Raw genomic sequence first — 18,849 nt, forward strand, 5'->3', positions numbered from 1 at the left:
AGGATCAGGCAGAGAGCAGCAAACAAACTCCCCAAGGAGGTGGTGCAGGTGGCATGGGACCCCTCACTTGCTTGTCTCCAAGTTCCGGGTGATCGGGGCTAGGGGAAAATAATGGGGGTGGGGGGATGGAAGTTACGGGGAGGAGGGTGGATGGATGAGGAGGGCAGCCTGGATGGAGGTGGGCCGGCACGGTGTGGGCAGGGGGCAGATGGATGTGGAGTGCCAGCTCCAGGGTAGATCAGGGCAAGGGTCTGCAGTGTGGGTCAGGATCCAGGGCCTCCGGAGCCTCCTGGAGTCTGGGCCTCACCTTGGAGGTTTCCTGACTTTTTGGACCTTGAGCCTCCTTTAAGCTGCAGGAGACCCAGACACGGCGCACTGTCCAGGGTGACCCATTCCTGTTGGAGTTGGGTAGTGGTGGGAAGGGCTGCCCTGGGTACCCTTGGCCTTGCAGGGAACTCTGGGCTCTGGGAAACATAATTTCAGCCTGGCCTTGCAGTGTGCCACCGGGGTGCTCACATGGTTTCAGGCTGGTGAGGGGCTTAGGAGGTTGGCAGGATGGGCAGATGCAGCTTTCCTGGGCAGCGGATCCAATCATCTACCAGAGCTGGAGAGCCCTGTGACCTGAAAATGGCAGGCCCATGGGGTCCTGATGGCAGTGGGGGTGAGAGGGGCCCTTGCCTTGGGCAAGGCTGAAGGCAGCAGCCTGGACTTTGCCCCTGAAACTCTGAGAAGCCCCAAGGCCGCAGGTGGGTGTGGACTCTGCTGCTGTCACTTGCCAGCTGCGAGTTTGAGGCCCTGTGTGCCTGTGGGGGTGGAATGAAGCGAGGCCAGTAGTGCTACAGTCTTCACATCACCCCCAACCCTCTCACAGCCCCGAGCACCTTCCCTGCACACTGGCCCAGCCCTCACGGGCTCCCACTGCCTCCTGGCTCTGCACACAGCAGGTCTGTGGTCAAGTGTGGCCCTGCAGAGGGGACCCTTTTCCTCTCCCTGAGAGATAAAGAGCCCTGTGCCTGAAATGCCAGCAGCAGTACTCATTCCTCTGGCTAATCCCAAACATTCACTGAATATTTGCTCTGGGTGCTTCGGGCAGGAGCCACTGCTCACTTCTGGCCTGGCCTGTTCCCCCAGGCCAAGTTTACATCTCTCCATTCCAGGCTTTGTGTGTAAGAGGCAGTCAGAGCCCTCGGGCCCTCCTGAAATGTGCATATGCACCACTAGCCCCGGCTGGGACATCCGCCCTCTGCTCCCTGATAAGGTCCCTCTCTGCCTGGACTGGGGACTGAGGATCCGAGATGGAAAAGCCCCAGCCCAGCGCCCCTGCCTTCCTGGAGTCAGAGAGGCCTGGGTTCTGCTTGTGGTGCGGCCTCCACCAATCACCCCCTCCTCAGGGCCTCCATCTCCCTGCTGGTGTGGAGTGAGGGATGAATTCACAGCAGGGCTTGCCAGGCTTTTTTTTTTTTTTTTTTTTTTTTTTAACTGTAGAAGCTTTCCTTCAAACAAAATCTTGCGAGGAACTCAGTGTCTGAAATGGAAAAGCTGGGAGCATCTTCTTGATTGTGTTTTTTGGGGGCGAGTCCCTGGGCTTTGTTTTCTCTCCCCCTTCACTCCACCTCTCTCTCAGGTCCTGGGGCACCTGGAGGGGAGTTCCAGGGACCTGGCTGGGAAACAGCTGTCCTCAGTGCCCATGGGACCAGTCCATGGGATGTGTCTGTACATCTGTGTATCGGGCCCTCAGGCCCACCTTTAGCCCACCTCCCCTCCCGAGGTCTCCTTCTGCCAGTCACCTGCCTAATGCCCCTGCACCCTGGTGTCAGGCAGCCCCCCAGAGCTGCATCCCTCCCTCCTGTAGTTAACCAATGCTCTATGAGCCCCTCTCAGCCAAGACCTTGGCATCAGCTCACCACTGCCCCGCCCCTGGCCCTCCCCTTCATCACGGGCCGTCTCTCAGGCTTGGCGCCCTGGGATGCTCCCTTGCTCCAGCTCTGTGACCGTCCCCACGAGGGTCTTCCCTCAGTGCAGCCCCATCTCTCCAGCGGTGCTGGCGCGGTGGACCCGGTTGACTCCCTGCCTCCTGCCCTCTCCGTTCAGTCTAAACTGCACAGTCTAACGTAGGAACCACTAGAGCATGCAGCTATTAAAATTCAAATTAAATTAAGCTGGGTATGGTGGTGTGAGACTTGTCCCAACTACTCACGAGGCTGAGATGGGAGGATTGCTTGAGTCCAGGAATTCACATACAGCCTGGGTAACATAGGTCTCGTCTCTAAAAAACAAAAACAGAAACATTATGGAATGAGCCTCTGGGGATGAGGAGCTGATGTCCTGAATGGACCAGTGACCAGTGCAGGAGGGGTGGAGTCCTAGCAGGGGTAGATCCCAGCTTTGGGAACCAACTTTCCCAGGCACTTGCTGGCCACTCTGTGGGAAAGTCCTCAGGCAGCCTGCAGGGAGCTGGGATCAGCTGATGGGGATGGGTTTGGAGGGGAGAGAGTGGTGCACAGGGACTGGAGGTGGGGGAGGGGTGGGGTTGCCATGGAAAGGGCTCCTGGGATGGGTCTTGGGCTGAGCCTTTGGCAAGGCCTCCACCCTGGAGCTGAGCCAGCAGAGAGTGGGGCTGACTCCATGAGGCCCAGACTCTCGTGGGTATTCTGGTGGCCTGGGCACCCTGTCTTTCCTGAACCCTGCCTGCCTAATCTAAGAACTGCTCCCCTTGTAGCTCTGTCTCTCCTCTGTTGGCCTAGTTTCTTCATCCATGGGTGGGCACAGCAGAAGCTGTCTCACCTGCTCCATGGTGAACGGGATTTGCAAGGATTTGACTCTGGCCATCCAGGGAAGATGGAGTCTTTGACCAGGCCTGGCCCCTGAAGCAGACTTCTTCCTTCTGAGCCTGCTGGGGAAGCAGAATTCCTCGATGCTGGGTGTCATGGTCTACCAGGCCCTCCCTCGCCCAGGCCACTTGTGTTGAGCCTGGAGCAGAACCCCCAGATCTGTAGTCCGCCTGTCAGCTTGGGGAGTCTCCGTTTCCATCTGTTTCATTCCCATCAGCTGTGTATGGCTGAGCAAGTCACTTAACCTCTTGAGGCCTCCATGTCCTCATCTGCAAAATGGAGACACACATAGCTGCGTCCCCGATGACCACCAGTAGCTGGGATGATACGTCGACTGCAGAGTGACCACTTTGTGTAGGCGTCCCTGTGGATGGGTGTCAGTCAAAGGAGTGAGTCAGATGATGAGAGGGGAGGACAGCAGAGCAGCAGTTGTTTCTCCAGTCTCGCCGGGACTCCAGGATCGGCCATGTTCTGCAGCCACCGCCTCTACCTGTCTCCCCATGTGGGATCCTGAAACCTCAAGCTGCATTTAGTCTCAGAGTCCGGGGAGGTGCTCACTGTCTTCTGACTCCTGAGATGCCGACTTCCTCTGCCATACCCCAGGGAAGGAACCAGTAGCAGAAGCTCCAGGGAAACTGATGAAGGTCAACAGAAGGAAGAACTTCTAGCAGCCCAAAGGGATTGGAATGGGCGGCCCGTGGGAGTGGACATGCAGAGGCATTGGCCTGGGGTGAAGCCTTGGACCAAATTCTTACTTGCAGGCCCTCTGGACCCAGGAGAGGAGTCTGCAGGCCTTGGCTGGGCTGGATTCCGCAGATTCTGGCCTTAGGTCCTGAATGCCTGGTGAGTTACTGAGAAAGGCCCTGCAGGCTGAGGGTGCCAGTCAGGGTGAAGCAGCCCCCCAACTGGCCCACCTCCTTTTGTACCTTAACAAAGGTGTCTTTGTTACCTTTCTTAAAGGTAATAAAGCCGGTCAGGAGCAAGGCCTGGCATGTTCAGGGGGTCATCTGCATTTGGTCGTCCAGCGGGAAACCCAAATGGAAGGAAAGAAAAAAAAAAAAAACCATGCATTTATAGAACCTCTGCCAATGGCCAGGCTCCATGCAGAATGCTTTGACACCATGGCTCAGCCAGGTCTCCCACAGGACTGCAAAACAGAGGGTGACATCTTTCTTTTAGATCGGAGAAGACTGAGGACCAGAGAAGCTAAGTAACTTGCCAAAGGGCACACAGCAAGTAAGTCATGGCACTGGGATTCAAACCAAATCCTCCAGACTTCCAGTAACAGTGGAGCCGGCGTGTCCTGAGCATCTGTTGTGTGCTTAGGCATGGTCCCTAGCTTTTTGCGGGGATTAACTCACTCAACTCTGACAACAACCCTGAGATAGAAATGGTTATACCTCTGTATCGTGGAGGGGGAAACTGAGGCACGGGGAGGCAGAGTGACTTGCCAAGGCCACAAGCAGTGTTCGGATCTGGCCATTGTAGCCACTGGCCTACCTTGTGCCCCAGGAGCTGCTGTACATGGCAGGGATTGCTGCAAAGATGTGCCTCCTGCCTTCCTTTTGGAGGTGGCAGAGTCCTCAGGTCACATGGGGCAGGACCAGGCCGGGTGGAAGGTGAGCACAGGGAGACGGGCTTCAGCGCGAAGCCCTTTCGTGCAGTTGAACTAACTCCTGGAGAGGTAGTGCGGGTCCACCCCGAGGTGTACCAGGGCTGGGGGCAGTGGATGGGCTCCTTCCTGCCCAGAAGTAGAGACTGAGGTTGTTTCTGGCATCCTCCAAAATGCCCCTCATGGACATTCCAGGGATGCCCTGAGTGCCCACTGGGTGTTGGGCCTGCTTTACTGCTGGACATGTGACAGCTGGCCCCTTCTCCCAGTTGGAGGAGTGCCCAGTGGCTGTCCCCCAGCTGAAGACGCCAGACATCAGGTGTTGAGGGGCAGGCGGAGAAGGGGCCAGAGGGTGGTGGACAGGGGAACTGGCTGTTAAGACATGAGCCGTCTGAACCACGGAGGAGGGTGGCAGGGGCCAGGGTGAGGCCAGCCAAGGGCACCCTGGGGACTGAGCTAGGACTCTGGCCAGCACAGGCAAGCTCAGGACCACGGAGAGCTCCACAGGAGCCGCCCTTCACCAAGTGACAGCTGTCGGTGTGAGTCTGCGCCTGGGAGGCTGCTACCTGCCTGGCCAGCTCCCACCATCACAGCCAGTGGCCTCCAGAGAGCACCTCCCTTCTCCCTGGCCAGAAGCTCCTGGCTGGGCTCCACCTGAGTCCTGACTATGAGGTCATGGCTGAGTCATGGAGTTTGGGCTCATCAGCTTCCCTCCCTCACAGCCCGTCAGGCTTCCAAGCAGAGCTAGAGAAAAATGGCACAAGAAGTGGGAAGAGGGAGGGAAAGAAGGAAATCTGTCCAGCTCAGACCCTCTGGGCCATGGCCACTGCCTGAAGACTGCCTGCTGCCATCCTGGGTCAGCCTCAGCCTCCCTCTTCCAGGATCACCTGGCTGCCAGGAAGCACCTGGCCCATGCTCTACCACCTATCCCAACAGACCCAGGCCCGGCCAGAGGCAGTGGCCCACGCTTGCAATCCCAACACTGGGGGGCCGAGGTATCACTTGAGCCCAGGAGGTCGAGACCAGCTTGGCAATGTAGGGAGACCTCCTCTCTACAAAAAAATGTTTAAAAAATCAGCCGAGTGGTGGCACATACCTGTAGTCCCAGCTACTTAGGAGGCTGAGGTGGGAGGATCACTTGAACCCAGGAGTTTGTGGCTGCAGTGAACCTTGACCACCCCACTGTACTCCAGCCTGCCTGGGTAACAAAGAAAGACAAAACCCTGTCTAAAAAAATTAAAAAAGGCACAGGCCCCTGGGGCTGGGCGCAACTTACGGGGTGTCTGGCAGCGGGGTGGGGGTGGAGCCTCAAGCCCCCCTTTTCTTGGAGTCTCAGGAGGCATGGCTTCCCAGCCCCTGGCCCCTCCCCACAGCAGGTTTAGGTTTTGCTCCCTGTTGCCCTGAGATAAGACAGCACCCACCTAGGCTGAGGCCCTGCCAGGGACTCACCTGCAAGCCTCTGCTTCTGGTGTGTCCCCACCCAAAGGCTCACTCTTTCTCTTCTCTGCCAGGCTGGGGAATAATAATAGAAGAGCTAGCACTTATCATTGAGTGCTTACTGTGTGCTAGGCATCTCATCGATGGGAAAACAGAGGTACAGAAAAGTGGTTAACCTGCACAAGGCCACACAGATAGGAGTGGCAGAGCTGGGATTTGAACTGGGGAGTCCGAGCACATGGAAGTGATGGTGAGGGCATTGTGGAGGCCCAGGGCAGTGCGGGGTGATCTCATTGAGCACCTGCTGTGTACATTCCCTGCTTTAGGGAGCTTATATGCCAGCTGGGAAGACAGACATCTAGGGGAAAATGAGCCTAGTGTTGACTGGGGCTGGGGCCGTGCATAGGTCTCTCTGATTCTCACTTGAAATAAGCAGGGCAGAGATAATGATACCCATTTTATACATGGAGGAGTTGAGGCTGAGAGAGGTCAGGTGACCTGCTCTGTTCATAGTGACTATAGGAACATTGATGATGAGGAGGAGCTGGGGGAGGTTGGGAGAGTTCGGGATGGGCTCTGGCTTGGGGCAGAGGCAGGTGCTTTGGCTCCAGGGAGGCTATCTTGGCACAGAGCAGGCATCTGAGAAATACTAGGTGAATTTTAACGAACTGAGTAAGGGCCAGAGTATGGCATCTGTGCTAACAGAGATTAGCCTTGGTGGTGGGAAGGAGCTGGAGAGGGGTTTTGTCCTCAGAGAGCTGCCTGCCTGGGTCACAGAGGGCGCCCAGCCCAGGGAAGGCCCTAAGCCCTCGCTCAGTTAACCTTATTCTCCAGTTAGGTCCTAACCACAGTGACCCTCCTGGCTTCCTGAGCTGCTGGAGGACCTCAAGCCACGTACATCCAGGGAAGTAGGTGGGAGTGGGACAGTGGGCTGGACGATGTCCCCCACAGTGCTTTGAGGCCACAGGGGGACCACAGACAAAGCATATCCCACCCCGCCCATCCCTCAGGTGAAGCTTCTAGATAGCATGCTGCAGAAAGGACCTGAGGTTTGGATCTAGAGACAAAGGTTAGCCCAGGACCTGCTGCTAGCCAGTGTTTGACCTTGGCCATGTCCTTCACGCCCAGCCTCACTGTTGGTGTCTGCAGGAGGAGAAGTAGTGGTTAGGGCTAGGCCCTGCAGAGACAGATGCTGGCTGCAAGCCCCAGGTCTGCCAGATAGGGCCAGCCTCCTCCACCCCAGTCAAGGGCTGGTCCATTCTTCCAGTGCCTGGGGCCACCCAGTGTGCTGCCTTGCTCACATCCAGCTCTTCAGCAAATCCAGCAGAATCTGAGCACACTCTACACCCTACACCCTGGTGGAAGCCACCCTGACTCACCTGGGCAGTTCAGTGTGGCCTCCTGGCTTCCCCTGCCCTGCCCTTGAAGCGCCCGTTCATTCTCAGCAGAGCAGCCAAAGTGAGCCATTCACACCAAGGTCAGGCCATGGCCTCCCTTCTCTGAATCCTCCGGTGAAAGCCACACTTCTAACCATGCCTCCAGGCCCTGTGATCTGGGTTTGTTCCCTGCCCCCCATGTCTCCTCACTTGCTCCGTCCCACCCGCCTTGCTGTTCTTCACTGGCGCACATACACTCCTGCCAGGGCACTGGTTGTGCCTTCTGCCTGGAACATTCTTCCCTGGCGCCCTCTCCTGCGTGGAGTCTGCTCACGTCGCCTCCTGGGTGAGCCTGCCCTGCCCACTCCATTCATCACTGGACATAATGACGCACTCACTCCTGCCCGTTACCCGCTTTGTCTTTCTCCAGAGCACAGCCTCTTTGGGCGCGCAGTTTTCTGAGCTGACTCGTGTGTTTGTAGTTTACGCAGGCTCCCTACCCTGTTGGGTGCTGAGCAGGCTCCCTGAGGGCAGGGATTTTGGTCCGTCCTGTCTCCCCATGTTCCCAGTACCCACCGAGGTGCCTGGCACACGGGGCTCTGGCAAAATCGTTGCTGAGTGAATGAGTGACGTGGGTTGGGTGACCACCCTGTGGCATGTTGTATGGATCAAATGCCCCAGGGCTGCACCATCCACTGGGTTGTCTTCACTGGTCACAGGTGGACTCCTCAGGGGCTCTGTCACTCTACTTGGGTTGAACTTGGCAGCTGGAAGGGGCTCAGGACAGCTTTACCACTGGATATAACCCCATGATTGACCCTATAGGATCCAGTATGATCCTTCTATTGTGCAATGCTGTGCAAGCGACATCATCTCCCTGGCCTCGGTTTCCTTATACAAGGGTACCTGCTTCGTGTTGGGAGGATTCAGTACAGTCACGTGTGTAACAAGCTTAGGACAGTGTCTGGCATGTCAGCCTCAGTGATAGTTTTACTGTTACACCTGATGGTTTGTCGATGCTTTGTTATTTTTGCTTTTGAGATAAGAGTCTCACTCCCCTGCCCAGGCTGGAGTGCAGAATTGCGATCTCTCAGCTCACTGCAGCCTTGACCTGCAGGGCTCAAGCAGTCTTCCCACCTCAGCTTCCCAAGTAGCTAGAACTACAGGCACATAGTAGTTCTACATGCCTGGCACTGCTAGAAAGTAGGCACTGCTAATTTTTTTTTTTTTTTTTTGTAGAGACGGGGTTTAGCCATGTTGCCCAAGCTGGTCTTGAACTCCCGGACTCAAGCAATCTGCCCACCTTGGCCTCCCAAAGTGCAGAGATTCCAGAGGCATGAGCCACTGTGCCCAGCTTTGATGAAGCTTTGTAATGGAAGCTGAAATGCCACCAACTGGGGCCCAGTTTGGTTCCATGGCTTTAGCCCACAGCTGGGCCGCCTGCACTACAGAGGGATCTGGTGGTCTCAGCTGTCATGAGGGAGAGAGGCACTGGCTTGAGAACCTAAACTTATGTTCAAGTCCTGACTCAGCCACCTCCTTAATGATGTCCTTTGGGGAAAGTCTTGCCATCTTTCTGAGTCTCGTTTTCTCCATCTGTTAAAACAGGGCAGTTTAAATAACCTACCAGAGTGCCTGAGAGATTTAAATGAGACCCTGAGTGCCAGTGCTTATTTATTCCATTTTATTTATATGCTGTCTCAATAAAAAAATGAAAAGACAAAAAGGAATTGAGCTGAAAAGGATTGAAACTATGCGGGCAGCTGCAAGTGAAGGAGTCCAAGAAAATGCTGTCTGTGAGGTGCTGTTGACATGCTCTGGGCTGACCACTGTGTGCTTCTGAGCCTCCTAGCAGCCTGAGTGATGAGGGAAACATGCTCAGATCCTTGATTCTCAGCAGCAACCCAGACTGAGGCCTTATTAAGGGGCCCTGCCTGAAGGCTCCAGTGACTGAGAGGGGGAGCTCCCAAGCACTGGTGAGTCCATGCTCAGAAGGGCACAGCTGGCTGTGAGTAACTAGATCCTGAAAGCCAGCCAAGGGGCAGCTGGGTCAATCTGACCTCAGCAGGTCCACGGAGGCCCTTTACGCCAAGCAGGCTGTTTCCTTGCCTCTCTGAGTTCCTCTTACCTTGCTTTGCTAAAGCCTTTGTTCATGCTGCCAGGGGATTTAGAGTCTGAATGGCAGCCCCAGGCCATGCCTGCCACATAGCTTACACCAGTTGTGTAACTTAGAGTGTCCCCCACAGAGGCAGGTCCCAAGTACAGAAAAATAGCCCACTAAGGCCAGGCACAGTGGCCCACACCTGTAATCCCAGCACTCTGGGAGGCCAAGGCGGGCAGATCACCTGAGGTCAGGAGTTCGAGACGAGCCTGACCAACATGGTGAAACCCCACCTCTACTAAAGATACAAAATTAGCCGGTGTAGTGGTGCATGTCTGTAATCCCAGCTACTCAGGAGGCTAAGGCGGGAGAATTGCTTGAGGCAGAGGTTGTGGTGAGCTGAGATCGCACCATTGCACTCCAGCCTGGGCAACAACAGCAAAACTCCGTCTCAAAAAAATTAAAAAATTAAAAAAAAAGAAAAAGAAAAATAGCCCACCAGAAGGATCCAGGCTGCCTTTCCAAGTCCTGAAACCCCAAGAGTAGGTTGCTTTGGAAGCTTTCGCCATGCTAACCCCGGCTGCAGTATTGCCTTGTGTCTGGTCCTGGCCACAGCACTCCTAGCCCCTTTTGCTCACCCTGCTGGTCCAGCCCAACTGGTCTCACTTTGCCAGACAAGGGCTGGAATCCAAAATGGAGAATGAAGTGCAGAAGACCCACTTCAAAATGTTATCAAGGAGCAGCCCCTCCTTCCAAACGCCAGTGGCGAACAGCCCCAGCTCTGCCCTGGGACATTTAGCAGAGGTCAGGCCCCTACCCCAGACTGTTCTACCTGCCTGCAGTCAGCTGTGCCCACTCCGTGTGGACAGCTCCAGGGGGGCAGGCGTTTACTGGAGGAGGGATATCTGAGCTCGAATGGGGCAAACGCTGCCCTGATTGTCGGGATCAGCAGCTCCACTGCTTCTTACCAGCCTGCTCAGGACTCCTCGCAAGCTGAGGTCATGAGGGGCACCTGGTGCAGGAGCCCAGCTGCCCGGTTCACACTCCAGCTCTGTTGTGACTTTGGGCAGGTCCCTGAATGCCCCTAGGTCCTGGTTTCCTCCTCTATAAAATGAAAGAGTTGGAGGAGATGGTCCTTAAAATTTCTAGATCAATCGTGTTGTGATTCTGTGCCTTATGACCATGTGGCTTGTAGAAAATTAAATTGGGGGCATCCACCTTGAGCATTGAAGGGAACAAGAGCTTATTGAGCATGCTGCATGCCAGGAACTCTGTGCCCATTTCACAGATGGAGAAACTAAGGTTCAGAATGATTAGGAGCCTTGTTTTTGTTTGTTTGTTTGTTTGTTGTTTTTTGAGACGGAGTCTCATTCTGTTGCCCAGGTTGGAGTACAGTGGTGCGATCTCGGCTCACTGCAACCCCCACGTCCCTGGTTCAAGCGATTCTCCTGCCTTAGCCTCCCTAGTAGCTGGGATTACAGGTGCCCACCACCGTGACTAGCTAATTTTTGTATTTTTAGTAGTGACAGGGTTTCACAATGTTGGCCAGGCTGGTCTCAAACTCCTGACCTCTGGTGATCCACCTGCCTCAGCTTCCCAAAGTGCTGGGATTACAGGCGTGAGCCACCACGCCTAACCCAAATTCCTATCTTTCCACCCTACCTTGCTGTCCTTAAAAAGTAGGGAGGCTGGCCATGGTGGTTCATGCCTGTAATCCCAGCACTTTCAGAAGCTGAGGCGGGCAGATCACTTGAGGTCAGGAGTTCAAGGCCAGCCTGGCCAACGTAGTGAAACCACATCTGCACTAAAAATACAAAAATTATCAGGGCATGGTGGCACACACCTGTAATTCCAGCTACTTGGGAGGCTGAGGCAAGAGAATTGCTTGAACCTGGTAGATGGAAGTTGCAGTGAGCCAGGATCTAGCCACTGCACTTCAGCCTGGGTGATAGAGTGAGACTCTGTCTCAAAAAAAAAAGTGAAGGGGAGAGCATGACCCAGAGAAAGAATCAAAAATAAAGAGAAGCCACAGATGGGAACATTTTAAGAATATCTAGGTAGGAGAGTGCCAGATGCCAAAGGCAAGGTTTCTGTCTCAGCCTTTTCTGTGACTCAGTGGGCTCCCCCCGGACAGGTCACTGGTCTCACTTGGCCCCACCCAGCATCTTCACTGGTCAAATGGATGTAAACTCCTGGCCCGCCTGCCCACCTGCCTAGACTCAAAGGGTGAAATGAGCTGGATGGCTACGGTCGGAGGTGCTCTGTGGCTGCACGGCTCATTCATAAAACGAGGGATCCAAATCCAGCGTGGAGTTTGGCTGATGGTGACATTCCGATGTCCGTTTCCTAGTTGTGACAAATGTACCATGGTGATATAAACTGGGAGCAACAGGGTGAAGTGTGTGAGGAAGCCTCTGTGCTGTCTTTGCACCTTTTCTGATAATCTACAAATATTCTAAAATTAAAAGTTTATTTAGGCCAGGCATGGTGGCTCATGCCTGTAATCTCAGCACTTTGGGAGGTCGAGGTGGGCGGATCACCTGAGGTCAGGAGTTCGAGACCTGCCTAGCCAACATGGCGAAACCCCATCTCTACTACAAATACAAAAATTAGCTGGGTGTGGTGGTGTGTGCCTGTAATCCCGGCTACTTGGGAGGCTGAGGTGAGAATTCCTTGAACCTGGGAGGCAGAGGCTGCAGTGAGCAGAGATCGCACCACTGCACTTCAGCCTGGGCGACAGAGCAAGACTCTGTCTTAAAAACAAACAAACAAACAAAAACACACAAAAAAAATTTAAATTGGAGAATGAGAATATACAAGCATCTCCATTCCACAGCCATAAACTAATTGATAAATTAAACTGTATAAATGAATAGCAAATTCATGAGTTACATCATGAGTCATGAATACAGAGTGATTTATTCACAATAGCCATGTAATATGTGGGATTTAAAAGGAACTGGTACATTTATTTCTACTGACACCAAAATCTTTTAAATCTATCATTGATTGAGGAAAACAACTTGGTTAGACTTACTGTCCAATATGGTAGTATTTATGAAAAATATTAAATCAAGAATAGAAAAATTGCATATAAAGCAAGAGATAGACCTCAAATTTTTTTTTTTTTTTTAGATGGAGTCTTGCTCTTGTCGCCCAGGTTCTGGAGTGCAATGGCGTGATCATGGCTCACTGCAACTTCCGCCTCCTGGGTTCAAGTAATTCTCCTGCCTCAGCCGGTATAGCTGGGATTACAGGCATGCGCCACTACACTCAGCTAACTTTTGTATTTTTAGTAGAGACGGGGTTTCACCATGTTGGCCAGGCTGGTCTTGAACTCCTGACCTTGTGATCTGCCCACCTCGGCCTCCCAAAGTGCTGGGATTATAGGCCTGAGCCACTGCACTGACCGACCTCAAATTTTTATGCCTGGAGATTAGTAAAGGGCATGGGATAATGAAGGGGAACTTTTATTTTATTTTGTTTTTGAGATAGGGTCTCAGTCTGTTGTCCAGGCTGGGGCGCAGTGGTGCAATCATGGCTCACTGCAGCCTCAACCTCAAGGTCTCAAGTGATCCTCCCACCTCAGCCTCCTAAGTAGCTGGGACCACAGGCACATGGCACCACACCTGGCTAATTTTTAAATTTTCTGTAGAGATGGGGTCTCACCATGTTGTCCAAGCTGGTCTCAAACTCCTGGGCTCAAGTGATCCTCCTGCCTCAGCCTCTGAAGGTGTTGGGATTACAGGCGTGAGCCACCACGCCTGGCCTAATTTTATTCATTAAATATGTTAGAATTAAGTGTTTTCCCTTGAGACCTGTGAGTTTTTTCAGTGAAAAAATATTCAAAAGATTTGTCAATATGTCCATAAAAAAGAAGATAGGAGGGGAGGGACAGGACCCACGAGGGCAGCCTACAGCCTGCTCTCCCCGTTCTGTCCTGGGGCGGAGTCTGTACTGCAAGTTGAGCTTTTCCCAAGGCGCATGTTGCTCCTGGAGCCAAGCCTAGCAGTGCAGCCGCACAGTCAGGGTGGGGTGGGCCAGGCGGAGAAGCAGGCTGCAGAGGGGGCAGGGTGGTGGCCTGGGGATCTCAGGGAAGGGCTATGGGAGCACGGCGGTGTCCTCAGTGCTGGGGCTTTCAGGGGCCTTGGTACCGCGAGTTGACTCTTGGGGGCAGGAGGTCACTCCATGCAGGGGCAGCAGGTGCTGGCCACCACATTGTCCAGCAAGGTGGCAGCAGAGGCCTCCTAGGTCCTCTTCCTAGGAAAGGAGCCTGGGCTGCCCTGATGAGTCTCCTGTCTCTCTCTCTCCCGCAGGATGAAGATGAGACGCTACAAGCTCTTTCTCATGTTCTGTATGGCCGGCCTGTGCCTCATCTCCTTCCTGCACTTCTTCAAGACCCTGTCCTATGTCACCTTCCCCCGAGAACTGGCCTCCCTCAGCCCTAACCTGGTGTCCAGCTTCTTCTGGAACAATGCCCCGGTCACGCCCCAGGCCAGCCCCGAGCCAGGGGGCCCTGACCTGCTGCGTACCCCACTCTACTCCCACTCGCCCCTGCTGCAGCCGCTGCCGCCCAGCAAGGCGGCCGAGGAGCTCCACCGGGTGGACTTGGTGCTGCCCGAGGACACCACCGAGTATTTCGTGCGCACCAAGGCCGGCGGCGTCTGCTTCAAACCCGGCACCAAGATGCTGGAGAGGCCGCCCCCAGGACGGCCGGAGGAGAAGCCTGAGGGGGCCAACGGCTCCTCGGCCCGGCGGCCACCCCGGTACCTCCTGAGCGCCCGGGAGCGCACGGGGGGCCGAGGCGCGCGGCGCAAGTGGGTGGAGTGCGTGTGCCTGCCCGGCTGGCACGGACCCAGCTGCGGCGTGCCCACCGTGGTGCAGTACTCCAACCTGCCCACCAAGGAGCGGCTGGTGCCCAGGGAGGTGCCGCGCCGCGTCATCAACGCCATCAACGTCAACCACGAGTTCGACCTGCTGGACGTGCGCTTCCACGAGCTGGGCGACGTGGTGGACGCCTTTGTGGTGTGCGAGTCCAACTTCACGGCTTACGGGGAGCCGCGGCCGCTCAAGTTCCGGGAGATGCTGACCAATGGCACCTTCGAGTACATCCGCCACAAGGTGCTCTATGTCTTCCTGGACCACTTCCCGCCCGGCGGCCGGCAGGACGGCTGGATCGCCGACGACTACCTGCGCACCTTCCTCACCCAGGACGGCGTCTCGCGGCTGCGCAACCTGCGGCCCGACGACGTCTTCATCATTGACGATGCGGACGAGATCCCGGCCCGTGACGGCGTCCTTTTCCTCAAGCTCTACGATGGCTGGACCGAGCCCTTCGCCTTCCACATGCGCAAGTCGCTCTACGGCTTCTTCTGGAAGCAGCCGGGCACCCTGGAGGTGGTGTCGGGCTGCACGGTGGACATGCTGCAGGCAGTGTATGGGCTGGACGGCATCCGCCTGCGCCGCCGCCAGTACTACACCATGCCCAACTTCAGACAGTATGAGAACCGCACCGGCCACATCCTGGTGCAGTGGTCGCTGGGCAGCCCCCTGCACTTCGCCGGCTGGCACTGCTCCTGGTGCTTCACGCCCGAGGGCATCTACTTCAAGCTCGTGTCCGCCCAGAATGGCGACTTCCCACGCTGGGGTGACTACGAGGACAAGCGGGACCTGAACTACATCCGCGGCCTGATCCGCACCGGGGGCTGGTTCGACGGCACGCAGCAGGAGTACCCGCCTGCAGACCCCAGCGAGCACATGTATGCGCCCAAGTACCTGCTGAAGAACTACGACCGGTTCCACTACCTGCTGGACAACCCCTACCAGGAGCCCAGGAGCACGGCGGCGGGCGGGCGGCGCCACAGGGGTCCCGAGGGAAGGCCGCCCGCCCGGGGCAAACTGGACGAGACGGAAGTCTAGAGCTGCATGATCTGATAGGGTTTGTGACAGGGCGGGGGTGGCGGCGGCCCCTAGCGCTATCTCCCTGCCTCCTGCCGGCTCCGTGGTTCTTGAGGGGACCAGGAGTGGGTGGGGAGTGGGGGTGGGGGTAGGGTTCCCCTACTGAAGCCCTTGTGAATCAAGGGTCAGGCCTTTGAGCTCAGAAAATATCCCTCCTGTTGGGAGAGGGCGCAGGCCGTGACGTCTGGATGGCCCTTATGACTGCCAAGACTGCTGTGGCCAGGAGGTGCCACTGGAGTGTGCGTGGTGGTCCCTGGGTAGCGGGGGAGGGTAGGCAGGATTGGGGAAGAGAGCCTGCAGGATCTCACCAGGCAGCCTCTGGGGGGTGGCCAGGCCGGGAAAAAGCCCACCATTTGGCATCCCTGGGCCTTGGGCTCGGTGTGGGAGACCGGCCTGCCAGGAGGACCCAGGGCTCTGTAAGTAGATGCATTTGGGTCCAGGAGGAAGTGTGGACACCTGGTAGGGAAGAGATGAAAAAGCCACATCCTACCAAGAGGAGGTGCTGAGGGATGCTTTGCAATGTAGTCAGAAGTGCTGGGCCAGATGGAGACAGAACTCCACCCCCTGCCGCAAAGGACAGGACCTGGCTGCCCTGGGATGCTGCTGCCTGAGTCTGTCTCTGTGCACCCCTCAGGCTGTCGTGAGCCAACACAGGGGCCTGGAGAACCCTGAGGAGCTTTCCTTTTGGTTCTAAACCCAGCGTTGACGTTCCTTCTCCCTTTCACATTGCTGTCTTGTGGACTGTGCACTCAGTCCTTGCAAGGCCAAGAGTCCAGTTGTAGGTGTGGCCTTGAGGGGGAAGTGGGGAGGAGAAGACTGACATGAGTCCTCTGCACGGATCCGTCTCTCCCTCCCCATCACCCTTTCCTTCTGACACCCAGTCCCAGCTGTCCACTGTCCCAGGTGCAGTCACTGTTGTGCCCCTCCTTGGAGCAGGCGGGCTGGGGGCCAGAAAGGGGCCATGAGGCTGTCTTGGGCCCAAAAAGGGACAATAAGGCCAGTTGTATGCTTCCTGTTCCTCATAGCTTGCCTTGGTGGGGATGTCTTTGTTGGAGTTGATTCTGAGCTGCTGTGATTAGGAGACCCTGAAATACAGTGGTTTAAGCAAGACGGAAGCTTGTTTCTAATTAGTCTAGATTGAGATGGCCCAGAGCTGGTAGGGCAGCTCTGCGTTTCTTCATACGCACCTTCCAATTCTGGGTACACAGCAGCTGCTCTAGCGCCCACCCTCCTGTGTGCATCCAAGCCTGGGGGAAGCAGAAATAGACAAGAGGGCACACCCACTTTTTGCTAAAGGCATGAGCCAGAATTGGCAGGCTCACCTCTGCTGGCCTCTCATTGGCTGGGACTCAGTCACATGGCCACAAGCAGCTGCTAGGGAACCTGGGAAGTGTAGTCTTCAGCGGGGCCGCCATGTGCCTGGCCTCACCTTGGGAGTTATCTTATTGATGGAGGAGAAGAGAATGGATATGGGGGACCAGTAGCATCTCTGGGAGAGGGGGAGGGAGCAGCAATAACTCAGTCGTCGGATCCAGCTCTCATTGTCAGAGTTTCTGGAACAGCTTGCTCCTGTTTCCCTCACTGTGCAGCCCAGGGCTGGGGGCAGTGAGGAGCTTGCAGCTCTGTGGGAAGGGGAAACACCCCCTCCCTTCAGCCCCTCAGACGCTACCCAATGATGCCGGTTTGCAGAGTTGGCCTGTGGAATGGCTCATGTTTGTGCGTGTGTGTGTGTATATTTATGGGCATGGGTGCATGCTTGGTGTGTATTTGTACATGTCTGTATTGCTGTGTCCCTGTAAATACATGCTTGTGTATGGATGGAAGAGGCCAGGCCCAGGCCTGGCCTCTTCCTCGGGCCTGTGGCCACACCTCCTGCAGCTCCCCAAAATGACTGAGGCAGAAAGCCCTTGGGGAGCCTAGAAAGCAAAGCTAAAGGGGATGCAGGGTCTGTCTGTCTGTCTGTCTGTCTGTCTTTCAGTCTGAGGAATGAGAATCCTGACCTGAGGGCTGTGCAGCTGAGAGCCCACTACCTCCCCAGCCCCTCTCGGCCCCAGCCGCATCATCCCACCTGTCCCCTCCCCCCACCTCCATTGGGGCTTTCTCCAGATGTCTTATGGTTGGGGGTTTCCTGATGGGCCAGGAGAGGAGGGCATCTTCTTGCGACAGCTCTGTCTGGGTTAAGTGCCCAGTGAGGGCATGGTGTGGGGAGCTGGCCTCAGAGGAGCCACTGGTGGGCAAGCGTGAAGCGGGCTGAGGGGCTCTGAGCCACTTTGCTCCCATCTAGGGGACTGCCCCCCATGGAACTCCTTTGAAGTCACAGCAGCCTTCCTTTCTGTTTGCTCTTGGGGCTGAGAGGTGGCTCAAACACTCGGGGTCCCTATGGCTCTGGGTCAATCTAGGCCAGGCTGCACCCCATGGACAGGGAGTCTCAGGGCTCCTGATCATGCCCAGGCCCTGGCCTGGGGCCTCCCTCCTTGGCAGCTTTCTCACCCCCACGCCCCTGGCATCCTCAGTTGCTATGGGATGCCCCTCCAGGGCACCAGCTCAGGGCTAAGGGAAGGAAGATAGGAGCAGCTCAGAGCTGCCAGGCTCTGCCTTCCTCACAGACCTGGTGGGGCAGGGCCTGTTCACAGCAGCAGGAGTGAAGGCCTGGCCATCGGTGGAGAGGACAGCTGTCAGGGGGTGGGGGCCAGGGCGCGGGATTGAAGAGTTTCACATATCATCACAGCATACACTGGGAATTTGGTGGGGGCAGAAGAACCCAGGGCCACTCCCTCAATATGAAGGGAAACCAAGCTGAATGTGACCACCGGCACACTGCTGCCATGTCCCATGTCCACGTTTCTCCCAGGGAATAACTGACCCTGAGACCCCTAGACCCAAGGAGGCCTGTCCATGCCAAGCATCCAGGAAGCATGGCTGGCCTTGTCCACCCATGGGTCACGTCGGTTCCCAGGGGCAGCATGGGAGAGCTTTGGGGGCAACAGGGAGAGTCTGGGTGGGGAGACAGGACTTGTCCAAGCAGAAGGCAGGACCCTGGGAAATGCATAATGTAAGGACATCAATAATAGTATTATTTTTTTTGTAAGGGAAAATCAATATGTACATTCTGAAATCATTTTCTCTGTAAATGGTTGGATTTCATTTCACCCTTAAAGGGATGCTTAAAGGAGAAGATAATATTAATAATAAAAACAGCTACAAAGTCTGAATTGTGTGCACGTGTGGCCGGTTTGTGGGTGCTCTGGGGCAGGGAGGGGTGGGAACAGGTGGCTCTGGTCTTGCTAAAGACACCCTTGCTTCTGGATCCATGGGGTGCAAGACCTTCCCAAGGACTGGATGGCCAGTGGGGAGAGGGGGCTGCAGGGAGCACCTTCACTTAGGGATGACGTGTCCCCCAGCCGCAGGTGGAAGCAGCTGGGAAGTGGAAGATGCTGGGCTGAGGTCTGGTGGAAGGAAGCAGAAGTGAACCAGGCTCCTAGGACCAGGGGCACCCACCCTCCTGCAGGTGGGCAGGGACCCTTTTGGGGATCT

At 55.8% G+C, this 18,849-nt stretch overlaps 1 protein-coding gene and 1 long non-coding RNA gene across 11 annotated transcripts in view; one reads left to right on the top strand and one right to left on the bottom strand.

The window, feature by feature from the left end:
• Positions 1-18,527, top strand: part of MGAT3 (beta-1,4-mannosyl-glycoprotein 4-beta-N-acetylglucosaminyltransferase) — a 45,034-nt gene extending 26,507 nt beyond the window's left edge. For 5 of the 10 annotated variants that reach the window (XM_009438426.5, XM_016939199.4, XM_016939198.4 and 2 more), the window contains one exon: positions 13,674-18,527. In XM_009438426.5, the coding sequence (XP_009436701.2) occupies positions 13,674-15,276 (1,603 nt within the window). In that variant the 3' untranslated portion in view covers positions 15,277-18,527. Of the gene's footprint in view, positions 1-3,586; positions 3,675-3,978; positions 4,068-4,355; positions 4,451-12,491; positions 12,597-13,673 lie in introns of those variants that run through there. The other 5 variants (XM_054675903.2, XM_009438429.4, XM_009438431.4 and 2 more) reach the window with 5 other exon arrangements.
• On the bottom strand, positions 2,130-4,049 carry LOC129138515 (uncharacterized). Its single transcript, XR_008541832.1, has 2 exons — positions 2,785-4,049; positions 2,130-2,266 (listed from the first exon to the last, which is right to left on the bottom strand). It is a non-coding gene; the product is annotated as an uncharacterized LOC129138515 (long non-coding RNA).
• Positions 18,528-18,849: the final 322 nt, after the last annotated feature.

The sequence above is a fragment of the Pan troglodytes genome, chromosome 23 (assembly GCF_028858775.2).
Source record: "Pan troglodytes isolate AG18354 chromosome 23, NHGRI_mPanTro3-v2.0_pri, whole genome shotgun sequence".
Taxonomy (NCBI): domain Eukaryota; kingdom Metazoa; phylum Chordata; class Mammalia; order Primates; family Hominidae; genus Pan; species Pan troglodytes.